The 19,663-nt window shown below is 41.9% G+C and overlaps 1 protein-coding gene across 1 annotated transcript in view; it reads right to left on the reverse strand.

Moving 5' to 3' along the window:
- The window catches only part of limch1b (LIM and calponin homology domains 1b), a 103,767-nt gene that overhangs the window by 55,321 nt on the left and 28,783 nt on the right, over window positions 1-19,663 (reverse strand). The window contains exons 5-12 of the mRNA XM_079629727.1: window positions 14,253-14,288; window positions 13,581-13,710; window positions 13,341-13,498; window positions 7,319-7,745; window positions 5,499-5,690; window positions 4,908-4,992; window positions 4,735-4,808; window positions 4,570-4,645 (exon numbers count right to left, since the gene is read on the reverse strand). Of these exons, the coding sequence (XP_079485853.1) occupies window positions 4,570-4,645; window positions 4,735-4,808; window positions 4,908-4,992; window positions 5,499-5,690; window positions 7,319-7,745; window positions 13,341-13,498; window positions 13,581-13,710; window positions 14,253-14,288 (1,178 nt within the window). The remainder of the gene's footprint in view (window positions 1-4,569; window positions 4,646-4,734; window positions 4,809-4,907; window positions 4,993-5,498; window positions 5,691-7,318; window positions 7,746-13,340; window positions 13,499-13,580; window positions 13,711-14,252; window positions 14,289-19,663) is intronic.

Below are 19,663 nucleotides of genomic sequence, written 5' to 3' on the forward strand. Positions count from 1 at the left end.
GTCATTACTATAGGCTAATTTATTCAAAAGTTATTAACATTTTTGGAAATTTCATTATAACTTTTGACCAAAAGGTGGCGCTGTCTCATAAATTTTTGAGTACCTTTAGGGAGTTGTACTGATGACTCATACTGAGTTTCGTAACGATACGTTCATGTGTTCATAAAATACAGCATTTTAGCACATAATTCAAAATGGCCGACAGCCAAAATGGCCGATATGGGAAAATTTGATATCAGTCAACTCAGTATGACGCCTTGAATCTAACGAGACCACTTTTGTGATTTTTGGACAAATCGTTCAGAAGTTATAAGCAAAAACATAAATTCTTCATATCTCTGGACCAGTAGGTGGCGCTGCGCCGAAACGCAGCATGTAGCCTCAGGTCATGCTTGTGATGACATGTACCAAATTTGGCCTGAATCCGATAAAGCGTTGTGGAGATACGGCCTTACGTCTGTTTTCGCAAGCGCTACGTAAAATTTATTTGCGCGGTTTTCGAGAATGGTAATTCGAATCAACTTGAATTCCATAACTTTTGGTCGTCAAGGTCTGGAGATGATCTGGTTCAATTTTCGTGAAATTCGGAGCAACGGCCTAGGAGGAGTTCGAAAAAGTAGGTTTTTCAGAAAATTCAAAATGGCGGAAAAACTATTATGACGGAAAATGACATCATAGGGTGCAGTCGAATCGTCGTGAGCTCAGGAATCAGAGGAAAAAAGAATTTTGTTTCTAGCCCTTGTGGTTCAAAAGTTATTAGCATAAACATGAGTGAAACTTTGGACAGCTGGTGGCGCTAGAGGGAATGAGTTGGAGACTCCAAATTTGCTATGGTGATAGTTCAGGCTGTCCTCTATCACTGTGCCAATTTTCATAAGTTTCCCGCAAACGGTTCTATAGGCTGCCATAGACGCCCAGTCGGAAGAAAAAGAAAAAAAAGAAAAAGAAAAAGAAGAATAAGAACGGGAACAGATACAATAGGTGCCCGCACCTTCAGTGCTTGGCCCCTAATGAGCAAATGATAAAGCTTGGGTTGCTGAATATTCGATCTCTTACTTCAAAAGCGCTAATAGTTAATGATATGATTACAGATTATAACCTAGATGTGCTGTGTTTAACAGAAACCTGGCTAAAACCAAACGATTACATTGCTTTAAATGAGTCAACCCCACAAGATTACGGTTATAAACATGAACCTCGTCTGAAAGGCAAAGGAGGAGGTGTTGCTGTAATTTATAGTAATATTTTCAAAACCACTAAGAAATCTAGTTGTAAATATAATTCTTTTGAAGTGTTGGTGCTTAATGTAAAAATATATAGTGTAACCGATAAATCACGTTTGAAAATTCTGCTGGCTACTGTATACAGGCCACCAGGGCACCATACAGACTTTATCAAAGAATTTGCGGACTTTCTATCAGAATTAGTATTGGCTGCAGATAAAGTACTAATTGTTGGTGACTTTAATATACACATAGATAATGAAAAAGATGCATTGGGATTGGCATTTAAAGACATTATAAACTCAATTGGAGTTAGACAACACGTGTCAGGACCGACTCATTGCCGTAATCATACTCTAGATCTAATACTATCACATGGAATAGATGTTGATGCCGTTGAAATACTGCAGCAGAGCGATGACATCTCAGATCACTATCTAGTCTCGTGTAAGTTACATTTAGCCAAGGCTGCAAAGCCGACTCCGTGTTATAAATATGTTAGACCGATCACTTCTGCCACTAAAGATTGCTTTATCAATAATCTTCCTAATCAGTTTCATCATCTCAGCATCCTGGATAGCTTAGAAGAACTTGATATTGCAACAGAAACTTTTAACTCTCTCTTTTCCAGCACTTTAGACACAGTTGCTCCGCTGCGCTTAAAGAAGATTAAAGAACATAGTCCAACACCGTGGCACAACGAGCACACTCAGGCCCTTAAGAGAGCAGCCAGAAAAATGGAGCGCAACTGGAAGAAAACAAAACTAGAGGTATTTCGGATTTCATGGAAGGAGAGCTCTATTGCTTACAGAGAGGCTTTAAAAGCTGCTAGATCTGCTTATTTTTCAACCCTATTAGAAGAAAATAAACATAATCCTAGGTATTTATTTGAAACAGTGGCTAAACTAACGAAAAAGAAAGCTTCAAGCCCAGAAGTTTCCAAGAAACACAGCAGTAATGACTTTATGAACTTCTTCACTTATAAGATCGATAATATCAGGGACAAAATTATAACTATGCAACCGTCTAATACAGTATCGCATCAGGAAGTGCATTGTAGTCTCCCTGAGGGAAAATTTGATTCATTCATTGCTATAGGAGAGGAAGAATTTTGCAAACTCGTCAAATCATCTAAATCGACAACGTGCATGTTAGACCCTATACCGACTAAGCTGCTGAAAGAGATGCTTCCAGATGTCATAGATCCTCTTCTTAATATCATTAATTCATCTTTGTCTCTAGGATACGTACCAAAAACCTTTAAGCTAGCTATGATTAAACCGCTTGTTAAAAAACAGCAACTTGATCCTACAAAACTAGTCAATTACAGGCCGATCTCTAATCTGCCATTTCTGTCAAAGATATTAGAAAAAGCAGTATCCTCACAACTGTGTTCCTTTCTTGAAAGAAATGATATCTGCGAGGATTTTCAGTCCGGATTTAGGCCGTACTATAGTACCGAGACAGCTCTCGTTAGAGTCACAAATGATTTGCTCTTATCATCCGATCGTGGTTGTATCTCTCTATTAGTATTACTGGATCTTAGTGCTGCATTTGACACCATTGACCACAACATCCTTTTAAATAGACTCGAACATTATGTTGGCATAAGTGGAATTGCACTAGCATGGTTTAAATCATACTTATCTGACCGTTATCAGTTTGTAGCAGTAAATGAAGAGATGTCTTATCAATCACAAGTTCAGTATGGCGTACCACAAGGCTCAGTACTAGGACCGCTGCTGTTCACTCTGTATATGCTACCATTAGGAGATATCATTAGGAAACATGGAATTAGCTTTCACTGTTATGCCGACGATACTCAGCTGTATATTTCTTCAAAACCTAACGAAACCTACCAATTCACAAAATTAACGGAATGCATAGCTGATATAAAAAATTGGATGACTAGTAATTTCCTACTACTAAATTCAGAAAAAACAGAGATTCTAATTATTGGACAAAAAACTTCCACACGTAATAACCTAGAGTACTGTCTAACACTTGATGGCTGCTCTGTTAAGTCTTCGTCGTCGGTTAGGAACCTGGGTGTGCTCTTTGATACCAATATTTCATTTGAAAGTCATGTGTCTAGTATCTGTAAAACCGCTTTCTTCCATCTTAAAAATATATCTAAATTACGTCATATGCTCTCAATGAATAATGCAGAACAATTAGTTCATGCGTTTATGACCTCAAGGCTAGATTATTGTTATGCTCTACTGGGTGGTTGCCCTGCACGCTTAATAAACAAACTACAGCTAGTTCAAAACGCAGCAGCTCGAGTTCTTACTAGAACCAGGAAGTATGACCATATTAGCCCTGTTCTGTCAACACTGCATTGGCTGCCTATTAAACATCGTATAAATTTTAAAATATTGCTGATCACTTACAAAGCACTAAATGGTTTAGCTCCGCAGTACTTGAGCGAGCTCTTAACGCATTATAGTCCTTCACGTCTACTGCGATCTCAAAATTCCGGCCAGTTAATAATACCTAGAATATCAAAATCGACTGCTGGCGGTAGATCATTTTCCTACTTAGCACCAAAACTTTGGAACAGTCTTCCTAACATTGTCCGGGAAGCAGACACACTCTGTCAGTTCAAATCTAGACTAAAAACACATCTCTTCGGCCTAGCATACACATAACACATTATAGACTTATAATTAGGCTGCATAGTTTAGAACAGCCGGGACCGGGAACACTTCCCTTAATCCTGATGTACTTGGTACATCATAAGAAGGATGGCGTCTACGCTAATATTAGTCTCTCTGTCTATCCCGAGGTTTACTGCTGTCCACCGGAACCAGGCCGTATCCAGATCTGATGAAGGACCAGCGCCAGGACACGACGACGCCGCTGACCTGAAGTGTCAACCAGTCTCTCCTCCTCTCCACTCCGACTTCAACCAACCGGAACTGGACAAATTCATTCTGAACTTCATACACTGTTCACTCATTGGCCAGAGGAGAACTGGCCCCCGACTGAGCCTGGTTTCTCCCAAGGTTTTTTTCTCCATTCTGTCACCTGATGGAGTTTTGGTTCCTTGCCGCTGTTGCCTTACCTTCTGGCTTGCTTAGTTGGGGACATTTAATATTCAATTATTTTCAAATTTTTTTTTGTATTTTCATGTTATAACTGTGAAGCTGCTTTGATACAATCTGTATTGTAAAAAGCGCTATATAAATAAAGATGACTTGACTTGACTTGACTCTATATGTGATGGAGAAGATGACCCCTGAGAATAATGTTGGCCACCGAGAGTCCTGAACTGTCTATATGTGATTGAGAAGACGACCCCTGAGGCTGATGTTTGCCAGCGCTGCTCTTCAACGGCACTCACCTGGTCTGCTTCTGCATTGTTCTGCATCCGATGCTTCTGATAGATCCTGTGGGATCTCCATTACTTGTTCATGGAGCTTCAACCAAATTCAAAGAAATCAAGGTCAAATACACACATTTAATTCTTTTAGTAATCATAATTTTGTGTATTTTTTACAAGCAGAACCTGTACAGACGAGTCCGCCTGGATCACGGTCTGCAGAGAGTCACTCATACACGTCTGGTCTGTCTGCTCTTCATCTGTGCAGGAACAGCAGTTACTGACTAACATATATATACAGGAATATGAAGAAGAAGTAGGTGAACTGGAATATTAATATCTCATCAGAGCTGGCCAACCTGTAACCGTGTCCTCTGGTTTCATCTGCAACTCTTCTGTGGACATCGAGTAATCGCTGACCTGCGGGGCCGTCGCTCCTTCAGTCTGTACAGTATTACACAGACACTTCACTGAATATAAACTCTGTGTTCTCATGCTTGTGCTGTTCACACACATACAACAGTGACCAAACATGATGTGTGGAGGGGATCATTGTTTCCGTCATCAAAATATGAGGACTTTTTCTACACTTTTCTAATTATGAGGGAAGAACAAAACACTAAACTCGGTTAAGGTATGACAAATTATCAGGCAAAAAAGGCAAACTACAGCTAAAGGTTTCATTTTACTACGCAAAGGAAATAAATTAGAAAAACAAAAAGCTGACAGCAAAAGCAAACATTGACTACAACATAATCAGTTATTATATTTTGCTAGTTCTATCTAGTGAATGTGCTTCACATTCTATCTAGCATGTGTTCATAATTTCTTTGTATGACAGTCTGGACAAAAATCATGTCACACAATTTGCACAAATAAAACAATCGCACAAGTACACAACATGCTAACACAACAGATTTCATATGGTATCTGAACAGTCCTGTCCTCACCTGTGTGTGTTCCCTGTGGTTCTCGAAGCGCTCCGGTGTGTGTGTGGATCCATCGGACACTTCGGGATCTGTGAGGTCTGTGTGCTGGACGGGAGACGAGAGCAACTGCACACAGTCTTCTTCCCTCTCTCTGTTTCTTCCTCCCTTCTGCTCATCATCCTCCCTTTCTCCATTCACTCGCAGCAGTTCATTCTGAGAGAGAGAGAGAGAGAGAGAAAGAGAGAGAGAGAGAGAAAGAGAGAGAGTTGCCGCTCGCATCAAATTCAAGTCTTTTGAAGCTCTGCTCCCCTGTACCTGAACTCATTACTTCAGACTTATGTGCCATCCAGAAACTTGCGCTCTGCAAGCGAGCGGCGTAAACAATACTGTTGTCCTACTGCTAGCTTAATTGCTTCTATTGTTTCTCATTTGTAAGTCGCTTTGGATAAAAGCGTCTGCTGAATGAATGAATGTAAATGGTATACGGCACTATAGGGAACAAAATACTAGTGTAACTCCAGTTTCATGCTAACTTTAGGTTTGCTAACGCTACTCACCTGATCTTGCTAAAGTATAATCTTATCATACTCTCATGGACTAATACATTAATTATGGCTGATTGCATATAATGTAAGCCCAATTTAATTTAGTTAGATTTATACTTGATTTATGCAAAAAAGTATGAAAATATTAACTTATATATATACTCTAAAATGAAGTCTTAATATGTCTTGCAATTTAGCTTTCCAAGAAAATATACACTTTTTTTATAGTTGTTACTGGAAAAAAAAAATCTACTGTTCATAAAATAATTGTAATTAGCATTTAAAATACATGTTTAGTAGTTATCGCAATCGCATCACTGTGCTTTGCAGTCAGTCAACAGCTCCTACAAGGAAACTGCTTAATAAACATACTCAATAATGTGTTAATGACAAAGTCATGTCACTGCAGAGAGGAAGGGAATATGTGTATCACTAGCTCAGCATATAAAACCAGTGGATGTAAAGTTCCTACCATGACACAAAAAAGGTATGTGCGTGTTTTAGATGTGCTGATCTGCTCTGTGTGTGTTTTTCTCCTTTTATGGGGCACTTCACATAGAAAGAACCCATTCACAAACACACTCACACACTCATACCTAGGGAACACTAGCACCCATTCAACACATGCCCACTTTAACTCACAACACTCATTCCAGCCACCAGAGGGCAACATCTGCTATTGTTGGAGTATTCTGGACCATCGGAGATGAACGGAGCACATTCCCACAGCACTGAATTATCCAGGACACTTCTACTCGGTGTGGGTGGTGTGGCAGAGCGCATGGCTGCGGATGGACTCAACTTATACTGCTCAGAGCTCTTCTACAGCTCTTCATCAAAACTGTTCATATTTATCTTAGAGGAAATGCTAAATTAGTGTGGATAACAGCTCAGATCACTTGGTCTTGAGAGAATGATGAGAAATATTGAGTTTATACTGAAATGTTTGACTTTTGGTTGCAAATTTCTGATCTCTTCTGAAACTCTAGAGGAGACGTGTTGCTGAGGTCTATTCAAATAAATAAATAAAAATACCTACGAAATTTCTCACTTTGCTCTCCATTTAATCTCATTGCAGTCAAGGAGAAACAAGTAAGAAATTACAGAAAAAATTCTCTAGGTGGATTGTCCCTATTATAAGTTATAAGAATGTTGCGTAGTGACATTGTGTGACTTTATACTCGCATCCAAAAACACTTTGTTTTCAGTCCTAAACTACAGATCTTGTCTCAGTTATAAAACCTTTTAAAAAGTAAACATTGCTATGATAAATGTTGGTTCCTGTGCTGTCTGTACCTTAGCAGTGCTACTTCGGCTCTGTCTGTGCGGTCTCGGAGCCAGAGAGGGCGCTGTCGCATGCGAGCGAGATGGACCTGAAACACACTCCGTATCTCCAACGTTTGCCGTCTCATTGCTGTATCCCGTCACCTGTGCTTCCACCGAGGATATGAACTTGGCTGCGGGGAGAGACTGCTGCCTCAGGTACTGCAGCGGGTTTGGGGAAGCACTGAAAGAGGAGGACATGTCTGAGGAGACGGGGAACGAGGAGTGACGAGTTGGGTCGGCCGACACACTCCTCTCCAGCAGCTTGGGGAGTTTGAGGCGCTCGAGAACGGCCTCACTGATGGTGAAGCGCAGGGCATAACGCTGCAGAACAGAAGCTGCTTCCTCTGGTGTGCGGGCGCTCCGGTACGCTTCATGCAACTCCTGTTCACGACGCTCCCTAGTGGAGAAAGTGAAATACTGTCAGAAATGTCACTAGAGACTTCGCTTGTTAAATCCACTGCCATTAACTACGCTCACGGTAACAGCACCAGCAGTAACATCAGTGACAGTAACACCACTGACAGTAACATCACTGACAGTAACACCACTGACAGTAACATCACTGACAGTAACATCACTGACAGTAACATCAGTGACAGTAACATCACTGACAGTAACACCACTGATAGTAACACCACTGACAGTAACATCACTGACAGTAACATGACTGACAGTAACACCAATGATAGTAACACCACTAACAGTAACATCACTGACAGTAACATCACTGACAGTAACACCACTGACAGTAACATCACTGACAGTAACACCACTGATAGTAACACCACTGACAATAACATTACTGACAGTAACATGACTGACAGTAACACCACTGACAGTAACATCACTGACAGTAACATCACTGACAGTAACACCACTGACAGTAACATCATAGACAGTAACATCACTGACAGGAACACCAGTGACAGTAACATCACTGACAGTAACATCACTGACAGTAACATCACTGACAGTAACACCACTGACAGTAACACAACTGACAGTAATATCACTGACAGTAACGCCACCAACAGTAACATAACTTAACTCTACCAACAGTAACATCACTGACAGTAACACCACTGACAGTAACACCACTGACAGTAACACCACTGACAGTAACATCACCATTGACAGTAACAGTACTGACAGTAACACCACTGACATTAACATCACTGACAGTAACACAACTGACAGTAACATCACTGACAGTAACACCACTGACATTAACATCACTGACAGTAACACCACTGACATTAACATCACTGACAGTAACACAACTGACAGTAACACCACTGACAGTAACACAACTGACATTAACATCACTGACAGTAACACCACTGACATTAACATCACTGACAGTAACACAACTGACAGTAACACCACTGACAGTAACACCACTGACAGTAACATCATAGACAGTAACATCACTGACAGGAACACCACTGACAGTAACATCACTGACAGTAACACCACTGACAGTAACACAACTGACAGTAATATCACTGACAGTAACGCCACCAACAGTAACATAACTTAACGCTACCAACAGTAACATCACTGACAGTAACACCACTGACAGTAACACCACTGACAGTAACACCACTGACAGTAACATCACTGACAGGAACACCACTGACATTAACATCACTGACAGGAACACCACTGACATTAACATCACTGACAGTAACACCACTGACAGTAACACCACTGACAGTAACACCACTTAGAGTAACATTACTGACAGTAACATCACTGACAGTAACACCACTGACAGTAACACCACTGACAGTAACATCACTGACAGTAACATGACTGACAGTAACACCACTGACAGTAACATCACTGACAGTAACACCACTGACAGTAACATCACTGACAGTAACACCACTGACAGTAACATCACTGACAGTAACACCACTGATAGTAACATGACAGTAACATGACTGACAGTAACATCACTGACAGTAACACCACTGACAGTAACATCACTGACAGTAACATCACTGACAGTAACACCACTGACAGTAACACCACTGACAGTAACATCACTGACAGTAACATCACTGACAGTAACACCACTGACAGTAACACCACTGACAGTAACACCACTGACAGTAACATTACTGACAGTAACACCACTGACAGTAACACCACTGACAGTAACATCACTGACAGTAACACCACTGACAGTAACACCACTGACAGTAACATCACTGACAGTAACATCACTGACAGTAACACCACTGACAGTAACACCACTGACAGTAACACCACTGACAGTAACATTACTGACAGTAACATCACTGACAGTAACACCACTGACAGTAACACCACTGACAGTAACATCACTGACAGTAACATCTACTGACAGTAACATCTACTGACAGTAACATCACTGATAGTAACACCACTGACAGTAACACCACTGACAGTAACACCACTTAGAGTAACATTACTGACAGTAACATCACTGACAGTAACACTACTGACAGTAACACCACTTAGAGTAACATTACTGACAATAACTGCACACACAGTAACAGAACATGCAGTAGAGGCATTTACAGTATATGTACTGACAGTAACATCACTGACTGTAAAGTCATTGACAGCAATGCCACTGACAGTAACATCACTGACAGTAACACCACTGACAGTAACACCACTGACAGTAACATCACTGACAGTAACATCACTGACAGTAACATGACTGACAGTAACACCACTGACAGTAACATCACTGACAGTAACACCACTGACAGTAACATCACTGACAGTAACACCACTGACAGTAACATCACTGACAGTAACATGACAGTAACATCACTGACAGTAACACCACTGACAGTAACACCACTGACAGTAACATCCCTGACAGTAACATGACAGTAACATCACTGACAGTAACACCACTGACAGTAACATCACTGACAGTAACACCACTGACAGTAACATCACTGACAGTAACACCACTGACAGTAACACCACTGACAGTAACACCACTGACAGTAACATCACTGACAGGAACACCACTGACATTAACATCACTGACAGGAACACCACTGACATTAACATCACTGACAGTAACACCACTGACAGTAACACCACTGACAGTAACACCACTTAGAGTAACATTACTGACAGTAACATCACTGACAGTAACACCACTGACAGTAACACCACTGACAGTAACATCACTGACAGTAACATGACTGACAGTAACACCACTGACAGTAACATCACTGACAGTAACACCACTGACAGTAACATCACTGACAGTAACACCACTGACAGTAACATCACTGACAGTAACACCACTGATAGTAACATGACAGTAACATGACTGACAGTAACATCACTGACAGTAACACCACTGACAGTAACATCACTGACAGTAACATCACTGACAGTAACACCACTGACAGTAACACCACTGACAGTAACATCACTGACAGTAACATCACTGACAGTAACACCACTGACAGTAACACCACTGACAGTAACACCACTGACAGTAACATTACTGACAGTAACACCACTGACAGTAACACCACTGACAGTAACATCACTGACAGTAACACCACTGACAGTAACACCACTGACAGTAACACCACTGACAGTAACATCACTGACAGTAACATCACTGACAGTAACACCACTGACAGTAACACCACTGACAGTAACACCACTGACAGTAACATTACTGACAGTAACATCACTGACAGTAACACCACTGACAGTAACACCACTGACAGTAACATCACTGACAGTAACATCTACTGACAGTAACATCTACTGACAGTAACATCACTGATAGTAACACCACTGACAGTAACACCACTGACAGTAACACCACTTAGAGTAACATTACTGACAGTAACATCACTGACAGTAACACTACTGACAGTAACACCACTTAGAGTAACATTACTGACAATAACTGCACACACAGTAACAGAACATGCAGTAGAGGCATTTACAGTATATGTACTGACAGTAACATCACTGACTGTAAAGTCATTGACAGCAATGCCACTAACAGTAACTTCTGTGACAGTAACACCACTGACAGTCTTATGACTAACAGTAATGTCACTGTGACTGTTTAACACCATTTACTCTGAAACCACTGACAGTAACATCACTGACAGTAACACCACTGACAGTAACACCACTGACAGTAACATCACTGACAGTAACATCACTGACAGTAACATGACTGACAGTAACACCACTGACAGTAACATCACTGACAGTAACACCACTGACAGTAACATCACTGACAGTAACACCACTGACAGTAACATCACTGACAGTAACATGACAGTAACATCACTGACAGTAACACCACTGACAGTAACACCACTGACAGTAACATCCCTGACAGTAACATGACAGTAACATCACTGACAGTAACACCACTGACAGTAACATCACTGACAGTAACACCACTGACAGTAACATCACTGACAGTAACACCACTGACAGTAACACCACTTAGAGTAACATTACTGACAGTAACATCACTGACAGTAACATGACAGTAACATCACTGACAGTAACACCACTGACAGTAACACCACTGACAGTAACATCCCTGACAGTAACATGACAGTAACATCACTGACAGTAACATCACTGACAGTAACACCACTGACAGTAACATCACTGACAGTAACACCACTGACAGTAACACCACTTAGAGTAACATTACTGACAGTAACATCACTGACAGTAACACCACTGACAGTAACACCACTGACAGTAGCATCACTGACAGTAACATCACTGACAGTAACATCACTGACAGTAACATCACTGACAGTAACACCACTGACAGTAACATCACTGACAGTAGCATCACTGACAGTAACATCACTGACAGTAACATCACTGACAGTAACACCACTGACAGTAACATCACTGACAGTAGCATCACTGACAGTAACATCACTGACAGTAACATCACTGACAGTAACACCACTGACAGTAACATCACTGACAGTAGCATCACTGACAGTAACATCACTGACAGTAACATCACTGACAGTAACACCACTGACAGTAACATCACTGACAGTAACATCACTGACAGTAACACCACTGACAGTAACATCACTGACAGTAACACCACTGACAGTAACATCACTGACAGTAGCATCACTGACAGTAACATCACTGACAGTAACATCACTGACAGTAACACCACTGACAGTAACATCACTGACAGTAACACCACTGACAGTAACACCACTGACAGTAACATCACTGACAGTAACACCACTGACAGTAACATCACTGACAGTAACATCAGTGACAGTAACACCACTGACAGTAACATCACTGACAGTAGTATCACTGACAGTAACATCACTGACAGTAACACCACTGACAGTAACACCACTGACAGTAACATCACTGACAGTAACATCACTGACAGTAACATCACTGACAGTAACATCACTGACAGTAACATCACTGACAGTAACATCACTGACAGTAACACCACTGACAGTAACACCACTGACAGTAACATCACTGACAGTAACATCACTGACAGTAACACCACTGACAGTAGCATCACTGACAGTAACACCAGTGACAGTAACATCACTGACAGTAACACCACTGACAGTAACATCACTGACAGTAGCATCACTGACAGTAACACCACTGACAGTAACACCACTGACAGTAACATCACTGACAGTAGCATCACTGACAGTAGCATCACTGACAGTAACACCAGTGACAGTAACACCACTGACAGTAACACTTCTGAAAGTAACTGTACTCACAGTTAAAGCACTGACAATAACTGCACTTACAGTAAGACTACTGACAGTCATATAGGTTTGTAATGTTGTGCCTATGGCATAACCCAGTACATCCAGTACTGTAGCTGATGTGATTCTGCATAAATGACCCGTGGTCATCTGTAGTGTTGGACTGTAATAAATGAAAACAGAAGTGGAAACGGCAGACATACTTCTCCTCCACGATTTCTCTGTACGTCTTGATGCTTTTTCTTCTCTGTGATCCTCCTCCTCCTCCACTTAGCAGTCTCTCCATCATTTTCCTCTCCTCCTCTTTTTTGATCAGGTCCTGCGACACACTCCTTCTGCGACTCTTCCATTTGGCCAAGTCCTGACACACAATCACACAATCACAGACACATTCTGATCCACACACAGCATCTAACCGGAAGCTGGTGACGAAAGACACTCACGTCCTGCCAGTGGTCTTCTTCCTCTTTCAGCTGGTTATACTGGTTGTGCATGAGCTCGTGTCGAACTTGACTATGGGGTGGCAGCATAGAGTCCTCCTCACTTCCTCGCATGTCAATCATGCTCACACTCCTGTTACAGAGAGACACAAGCTCTTTCAGCCACTGGTGCTTTAGACAATGTAATCCGCTGGTGAACCACTGTCAACTTTATTATTAAGCAACCAGTTAAAAAGCAGGGCCAGTGAGTCACAGTGAGCATGTGTAATTAGGTTTGTGCCGCCCATAAGCCATGCATCCCGAGAAAGAGGACCAGGAGAGTGAGCATACGCTGAAAGACACTTAGAAACAAACACCACATTTATATTATCTTACAAATGGAAAAAACATTTTCTATTAAAAAAATAGATTTTTTATTCTATAAGAAATACTGCTCAGTTTTCTTAAACAAATTTAGCATATTCAAGTGTAAGTGTATACATCAGATGCAAGTGCTTTAGCAAACATAAGTATTTATTTGTGGATAAAAGGTTTACGTTATATTAGCATCCCACTCAACAAGCACAGCCACATTACAGAAGTTCAGCGGCAGTGTACCACAGCTTGGCACATGCAGACATGAGTCAGTGTCAGTCCCTGCAGTGTGTGTTTCACAGCAGTGTTAAAGAGACTTACTCAGGGTCATCAAACACACTAGAGGAACGGCTGAATCTACAACAGGCAGGACAAAAGAGCACAGACACAGTGATTTATGACGACAATGATGACCCACAGATAAAAAAATAAAATAAAGACTTAAACCTGCAATTTCTAATTACACAGAATATTTTGCATTGGAAGATGTTATTTGATTGCTTCATTCAAGATTAGCCAAAAAGGGAAAAACCCCAAGATAAAGACACACACACACACACAAATTTCAAAAACTTTGAGCCTTTTATGTTCAGACCGGAGTCAGACAATGATGGAGAGACTCGAGAAGAAGTGACAACATGTAGAAGAACAGGACATTTCTGAATGTTAGTTGATGAATTTATGAAGCTGATGTGGAGTTATCTTCTAGTCATTGATTAGCATATTCTGTCTTGATAATCTATAAATCGTGTTCTGGGGGCGGGGTTTATGTAAATTCTAGGGTTGGTGATGTCACTAACCCGGGAGGAATGTCGTGTAGTTCCTACCAGCCGTTTGTTGTAGTTCTTAAAAAACTATTTCTGTAAAAGCAAATATCTCGCTTTGCTCTGAACTTTGAGCGTCGTAACTTTGCAGATGTTGTTTATGATCAAACTTCAGAAAGTGTTTCCCTGTTGTTGTTGTTTGGCTGATGGCTTTTGCTTCTCCATAGTAATGATTATAAGATGTAACTAAATATTAAGCTCTTAGATTATTATGGAAGAATAATGGTAAGGCCTAAACATGTTTTACACATTTTCTCAGCCGGTATGCAGCAGTCGCCATACACTCCTCCATACGTGTTCAGGAATCTTTGACTACCGCGCTGACGGGACCGTGTCCATGAAAAACACCCATTTATAGACAGAAGAGCGCATGATAGAACGGCCTTGTTTCAATGTCAGTGTTTATCTAACTAACCCCAATACCATGGGGATGTCCAAGCCATATTTCATAGCCTCATCAAATTCACCACTTATTGCACTTATCAAAAAGTCAAACCGATTCTTAAAGAAGAGGAGAGCTTGAGAGAGAGAGAGAGAAGCGCTGGATGTGCGTCAGTGAAAGTGTGGCTTGCAGTCTCGCCACAACAAACACACAGACACTGAACACACAGGCCACCCAAACAACACATCAATTATAGAGCCTGAAGTCTTGCTCATAAATGTAAATCTGGCTGTGAATCCGTCCAGCAGAAGAGACCGAAGCAAACAGAGAGACTCCGCTGAGACAAAACTCAAGCTGGAACTCTCTCTGCTGGAGATAAACCTTGAGTTTCATACACAACACTTCAGGACTCGAGATAACTCGGAGATCCACACACACTGAATGTCTCACAGTGTGTTGAGAGGCGATGGGAGAATCAATAGATAAACTCAGACACTTAACACTGATATAAAACACACACCATCTCTTCAACTTTTGGAACTCTTCGACGTTTGGAAGGTCAGCACATATTTGGAAGAGTTTTTGTCTAAAGCAGAACTGGACATTCTGCTTGGTTTATATGTTAAGCATGTTAAATGATTAGTAACGATTACTGTTAAAAGAGTGGACGTCCATTTCAATCGCTCAAGGAGACCGGCCTTATCTCAACTATCTTAGTATAATACACTATCATTCAAAGTCTGGGCAGATTATCATCTTCTGATACTTATATTCATCAAGGAACACGTATCAAAAGTGTTAGTAAAGACATGTATAATGTGACAAAAGATTATATTTCAAATAAATGCTGTTCTTTTGAACTTTCATCAAAGAATCCTGAAAAATAAAATGTATCATTTTAAGAATTGTAAGTAAACTAGATAACACTGAAAACTGACAATAGTTAAAAATCATCTTTGTCATCACAGGAATAATTAACATTTTAAAAAATATTAAAATGATAAAATACACATTTTAAGCTATACTATGTAGCCTTGATGAGCACTAGAGACTGAAGTATGCAAGCGCGAGCAGTCTCCTGATCACTGATCATCTGATCACGAGGACAGATCTCACAACGGGTCACCGCTTGCCTTCGGTTGCTCTGATAAACTCAACTCTTGTGTTGGCCATAACTGATGATTTAACTAGAGCTCTTATTTCTCATGTCACATTCAGAACAGGACACACAGTCCAACATCTTTACTGGACTCCTGTCTGCTCTCTTGCGGTGTCACTCAGTGAATATACTGGACATCAGAACATGTCCTTACCAGACGTGACGAGCTAAAGCTGCGAGCAGTGAAAGCTGAGTCCTACATGTCTGTTCTCTAACCCGTCCTGCATTCTTCAGCAGGGATCCCACTACAAGTGTACAGAGATAACTGACTGACAGACTGCAGTTTGGGGCCAGTAAGATTGGGTTTTTGTTTGCTTTGTTCACTCCCGAGGGAAATCGCTTTACATCGATGGCGACAGTATTGGGGAACGCGTCTGAAGTTTGAATGAAACTAATCCAATCCTGTTGGCGTTGCATGATGACGTAGTGTGTGACGGCACACACAGAAGCTACATAGGGACGCCGGCACACAACAGCGTTAGCTCTCGCTCTTCAGCAAGCGCTCGGTGTTGTGATCCACTACACAGCACCAGCTCGCCTCGACTCGACTCTGTTTGGTTTTCCACTGTGTAAAAGTTGTACCGGTACCTGCTTCCAGATACTTTTTTCATATGACCTCCGGCGAGGTTCAGAGCGAGCTGCGGCGATACTAAAATGTGACGTGAAACACGGCCGACTGCTGATTGGTCAGAGAGAATCGTCACTATTCACTGCGTCATCATTGCACAGGCCAGACGGAGTATCCTGAATAACCCCGACATTTTTAAATAGTTTGGCCAGAGATTGCGTGATATACCCATTACTAATATTATGTGAAACAGCATACACTCGATTTCCTCCATTGCCCTGTGTGTGTGTCGCGTACAAGATTACGTCACGCCAGTTTTCTGCGGCGTCGCTATGACGACCAGGTACTATTGTGGAGGTACTATCTGCAGTGGAAAACGGAGCGCTAAGCGAGCCGAGCCGAGTCGAGTTGAGCTGGTACTGGTAATGGAAAAGCTCCCTATTTGGTGTTGTTTGTCCCGTAGGAACTTGAATTGTTAGTATAAGCACCGCTGGAAGTGTCTTCCTGCGCATGATGAAACTTCAGGCGGTGACACACACACGATCGGTGTGTGATGCTGTTCGGATGCGAGGCATGCACAGTCGGCTCGGGTGCTGGCTGTGTTCATTCAGAAATATCTCAACGCCTACAGCAAGAAAAAAGAAAAGACTTGCGCTTTCGGGTGTTTCTCGAGGGAAGAAAGAATTATTATAACGGCTCGTATCTCGTGTTGCCGAGGCAGCGTGTAGATTACGGTTAAATAAATGAATAAATATTATCTGGCTTTGAGAAGTTAGATTTTTTAATTCAGCGTTTCATTCAGACTGTGTTTCTCTTGTCTGGTGATTATGGCTGCGTTTAATTCTGAGGAATTGTGAAGGTGAAATGATCATCTCACTCAGGCCCTGTTTACACGAGAACGCTCGCGGGTAAAAACGTACAAATATTTTATCGGATGTGCCTTTCGTTTACATGGCGACGGCGTTTTTGGGGCTTAAAAACGCAAAAAAGTGAAACCCCCCTCCAGAGTGGAGATCTTAAAAACGCTCCACCGTCGCGCTCCCGTCTAAAGGGTAAAAACGGTAAAAACGCAAAAGTCTGCTAGACAGTGAAAGCGTCACGTACGCGTTTACGTCACAGGCATGCGCCAGTACAGGAAAATAACAAAACATTATCAAACTAAAATATAGCATTCATTTCATTGAAAAATAAAAATAAAAATCTGTCATTTTTGAGCGACACGCGAAGAGCGCCGAGGGTTAAAGCAGCGGCTTTACCGTATTAAACATGAAGAACTGTGTCAGCGTCTCTTTCACTCTGTGCTCTACATCGCCACCTAGCCGTCTGGAGTGCACACTACATCCAATCTCACACACTTTTGCGTCACCATATGCACGCAGATCCCCCCATAACGCTTGTCTAAACGCAGAATAAAAAGTGATAACGCAACGCCACTTTTGTGTATTCTCTTCAGACCGTTTCCGTGTAAACATAGCCTAAGATGGCAGAGCATGCATGGACAAGCTCGCTCCTCTGTGGAGCCCTCAGGAAATCAATGTCTGTTAACCCATGGACAAGCGCGCTTCGGGACACACCGGTTTTCAGCGAGTGCACAGCCAGGCAGCGCTCGCGTCCGCACACCGAGAATCGTCAGGGTATCGAGAACGGCGCTCGAAATACACCCGACACCCGCCCGAGGCACATGCCGGCTCTCCCCAGTGTATCTGTAGGGTTTGGGAGTTCGGGGTCCGCCACCAGAGCACATCAGGGTGGTCTGCACTGCAGTGGAGGTCTGGCCAGGACCTAGCAGCGGTCTGTCGGCAGGAGTGGTCGAGATATACTCAGCTCCAGGGCTCTGTCCACCAGGAAGTTGTACGGTGGAAGGTGTCACCACTTGGTGTAGACTAGAGAGCAGGCGTGGACCCAGTTAACTGCCCGGTGGCTTCAGTGCTGGAGTTCCTCCAAGATCGCGTCTCTGCTGGTCGTACCCCGTCCACACTTAAGGTGTACGTGGCTGGACGTGGCTTTCCACACTCCTCTAAGTGATGGGCATTAGGGCAGACATTACGACTGTAACCCTTGTTCCCTTAGAAGGGAACGAGACACTGCGTCCCTTTGCCACGCCTTCTCCTGCCTGGGAGCGACTTGCTTCATTGCGAAGCTAGCTCTGTTGTGTGCCGGCGTCCCTTTAGCTTCCGTGTGCGCAGTATCTCATAACCAGAGACGGGTTTTATTAGTATAGAAGACAATTATACTTTTATTCTGCAATGATGCATCAAAATGTTCAAAAGTGACTGTAAAGACATTTATAATGTTAATTTCTAATTCAAATAAATGCTGTTCATTTAAATGTTTTATAATTAAGAGACTTCCTTCACAAATGTTTGCATGTATTGAGAGCTACATGTGTGATAGTTGGTGTTAAAACAGGAGTAAAGCCTCCAGATGTGAGATACAGATGAGAGTCATTAAAGGGGCGGTATGTAATAATGTTCATGTATAAATCACTTTTTATTGCCAATGTGTGAACAGCTTGTTACTAAACTTAAACTGACTTCCTAGGTTGTCTATGAAAGCCTGTCGACTGATTTTTATGTGAAGGACTTGGGACGTTTAAGCCGGGATAATCAACAGATGTGGCGTTTCCACGGGCTCCTGAGAGCCTCTCTTCTGTTCACCGACACATGTAACTAATGCTTATACAATGTTCAGGATAATGAGAAAGAGCTGTTGTGTACTGTAACGTCAATGTGCCGTGCAAAGAAAAGGGATTCATATAGTCTCACATTGCCATGTTCAGTCTCGTGTGCTGCAGTTCCC

Source organism: Phoxinus phoxinus, assembly GCF_949152265.1.
Source record: "Phoxinus phoxinus genome assembly, chromosome: 12".
Classification (NCBI taxonomy): Eukaryota; Metazoa; Chordata; class Actinopteri; order Cypriniformes; family Leuciscidae; genus Phoxinus; species Phoxinus phoxinus.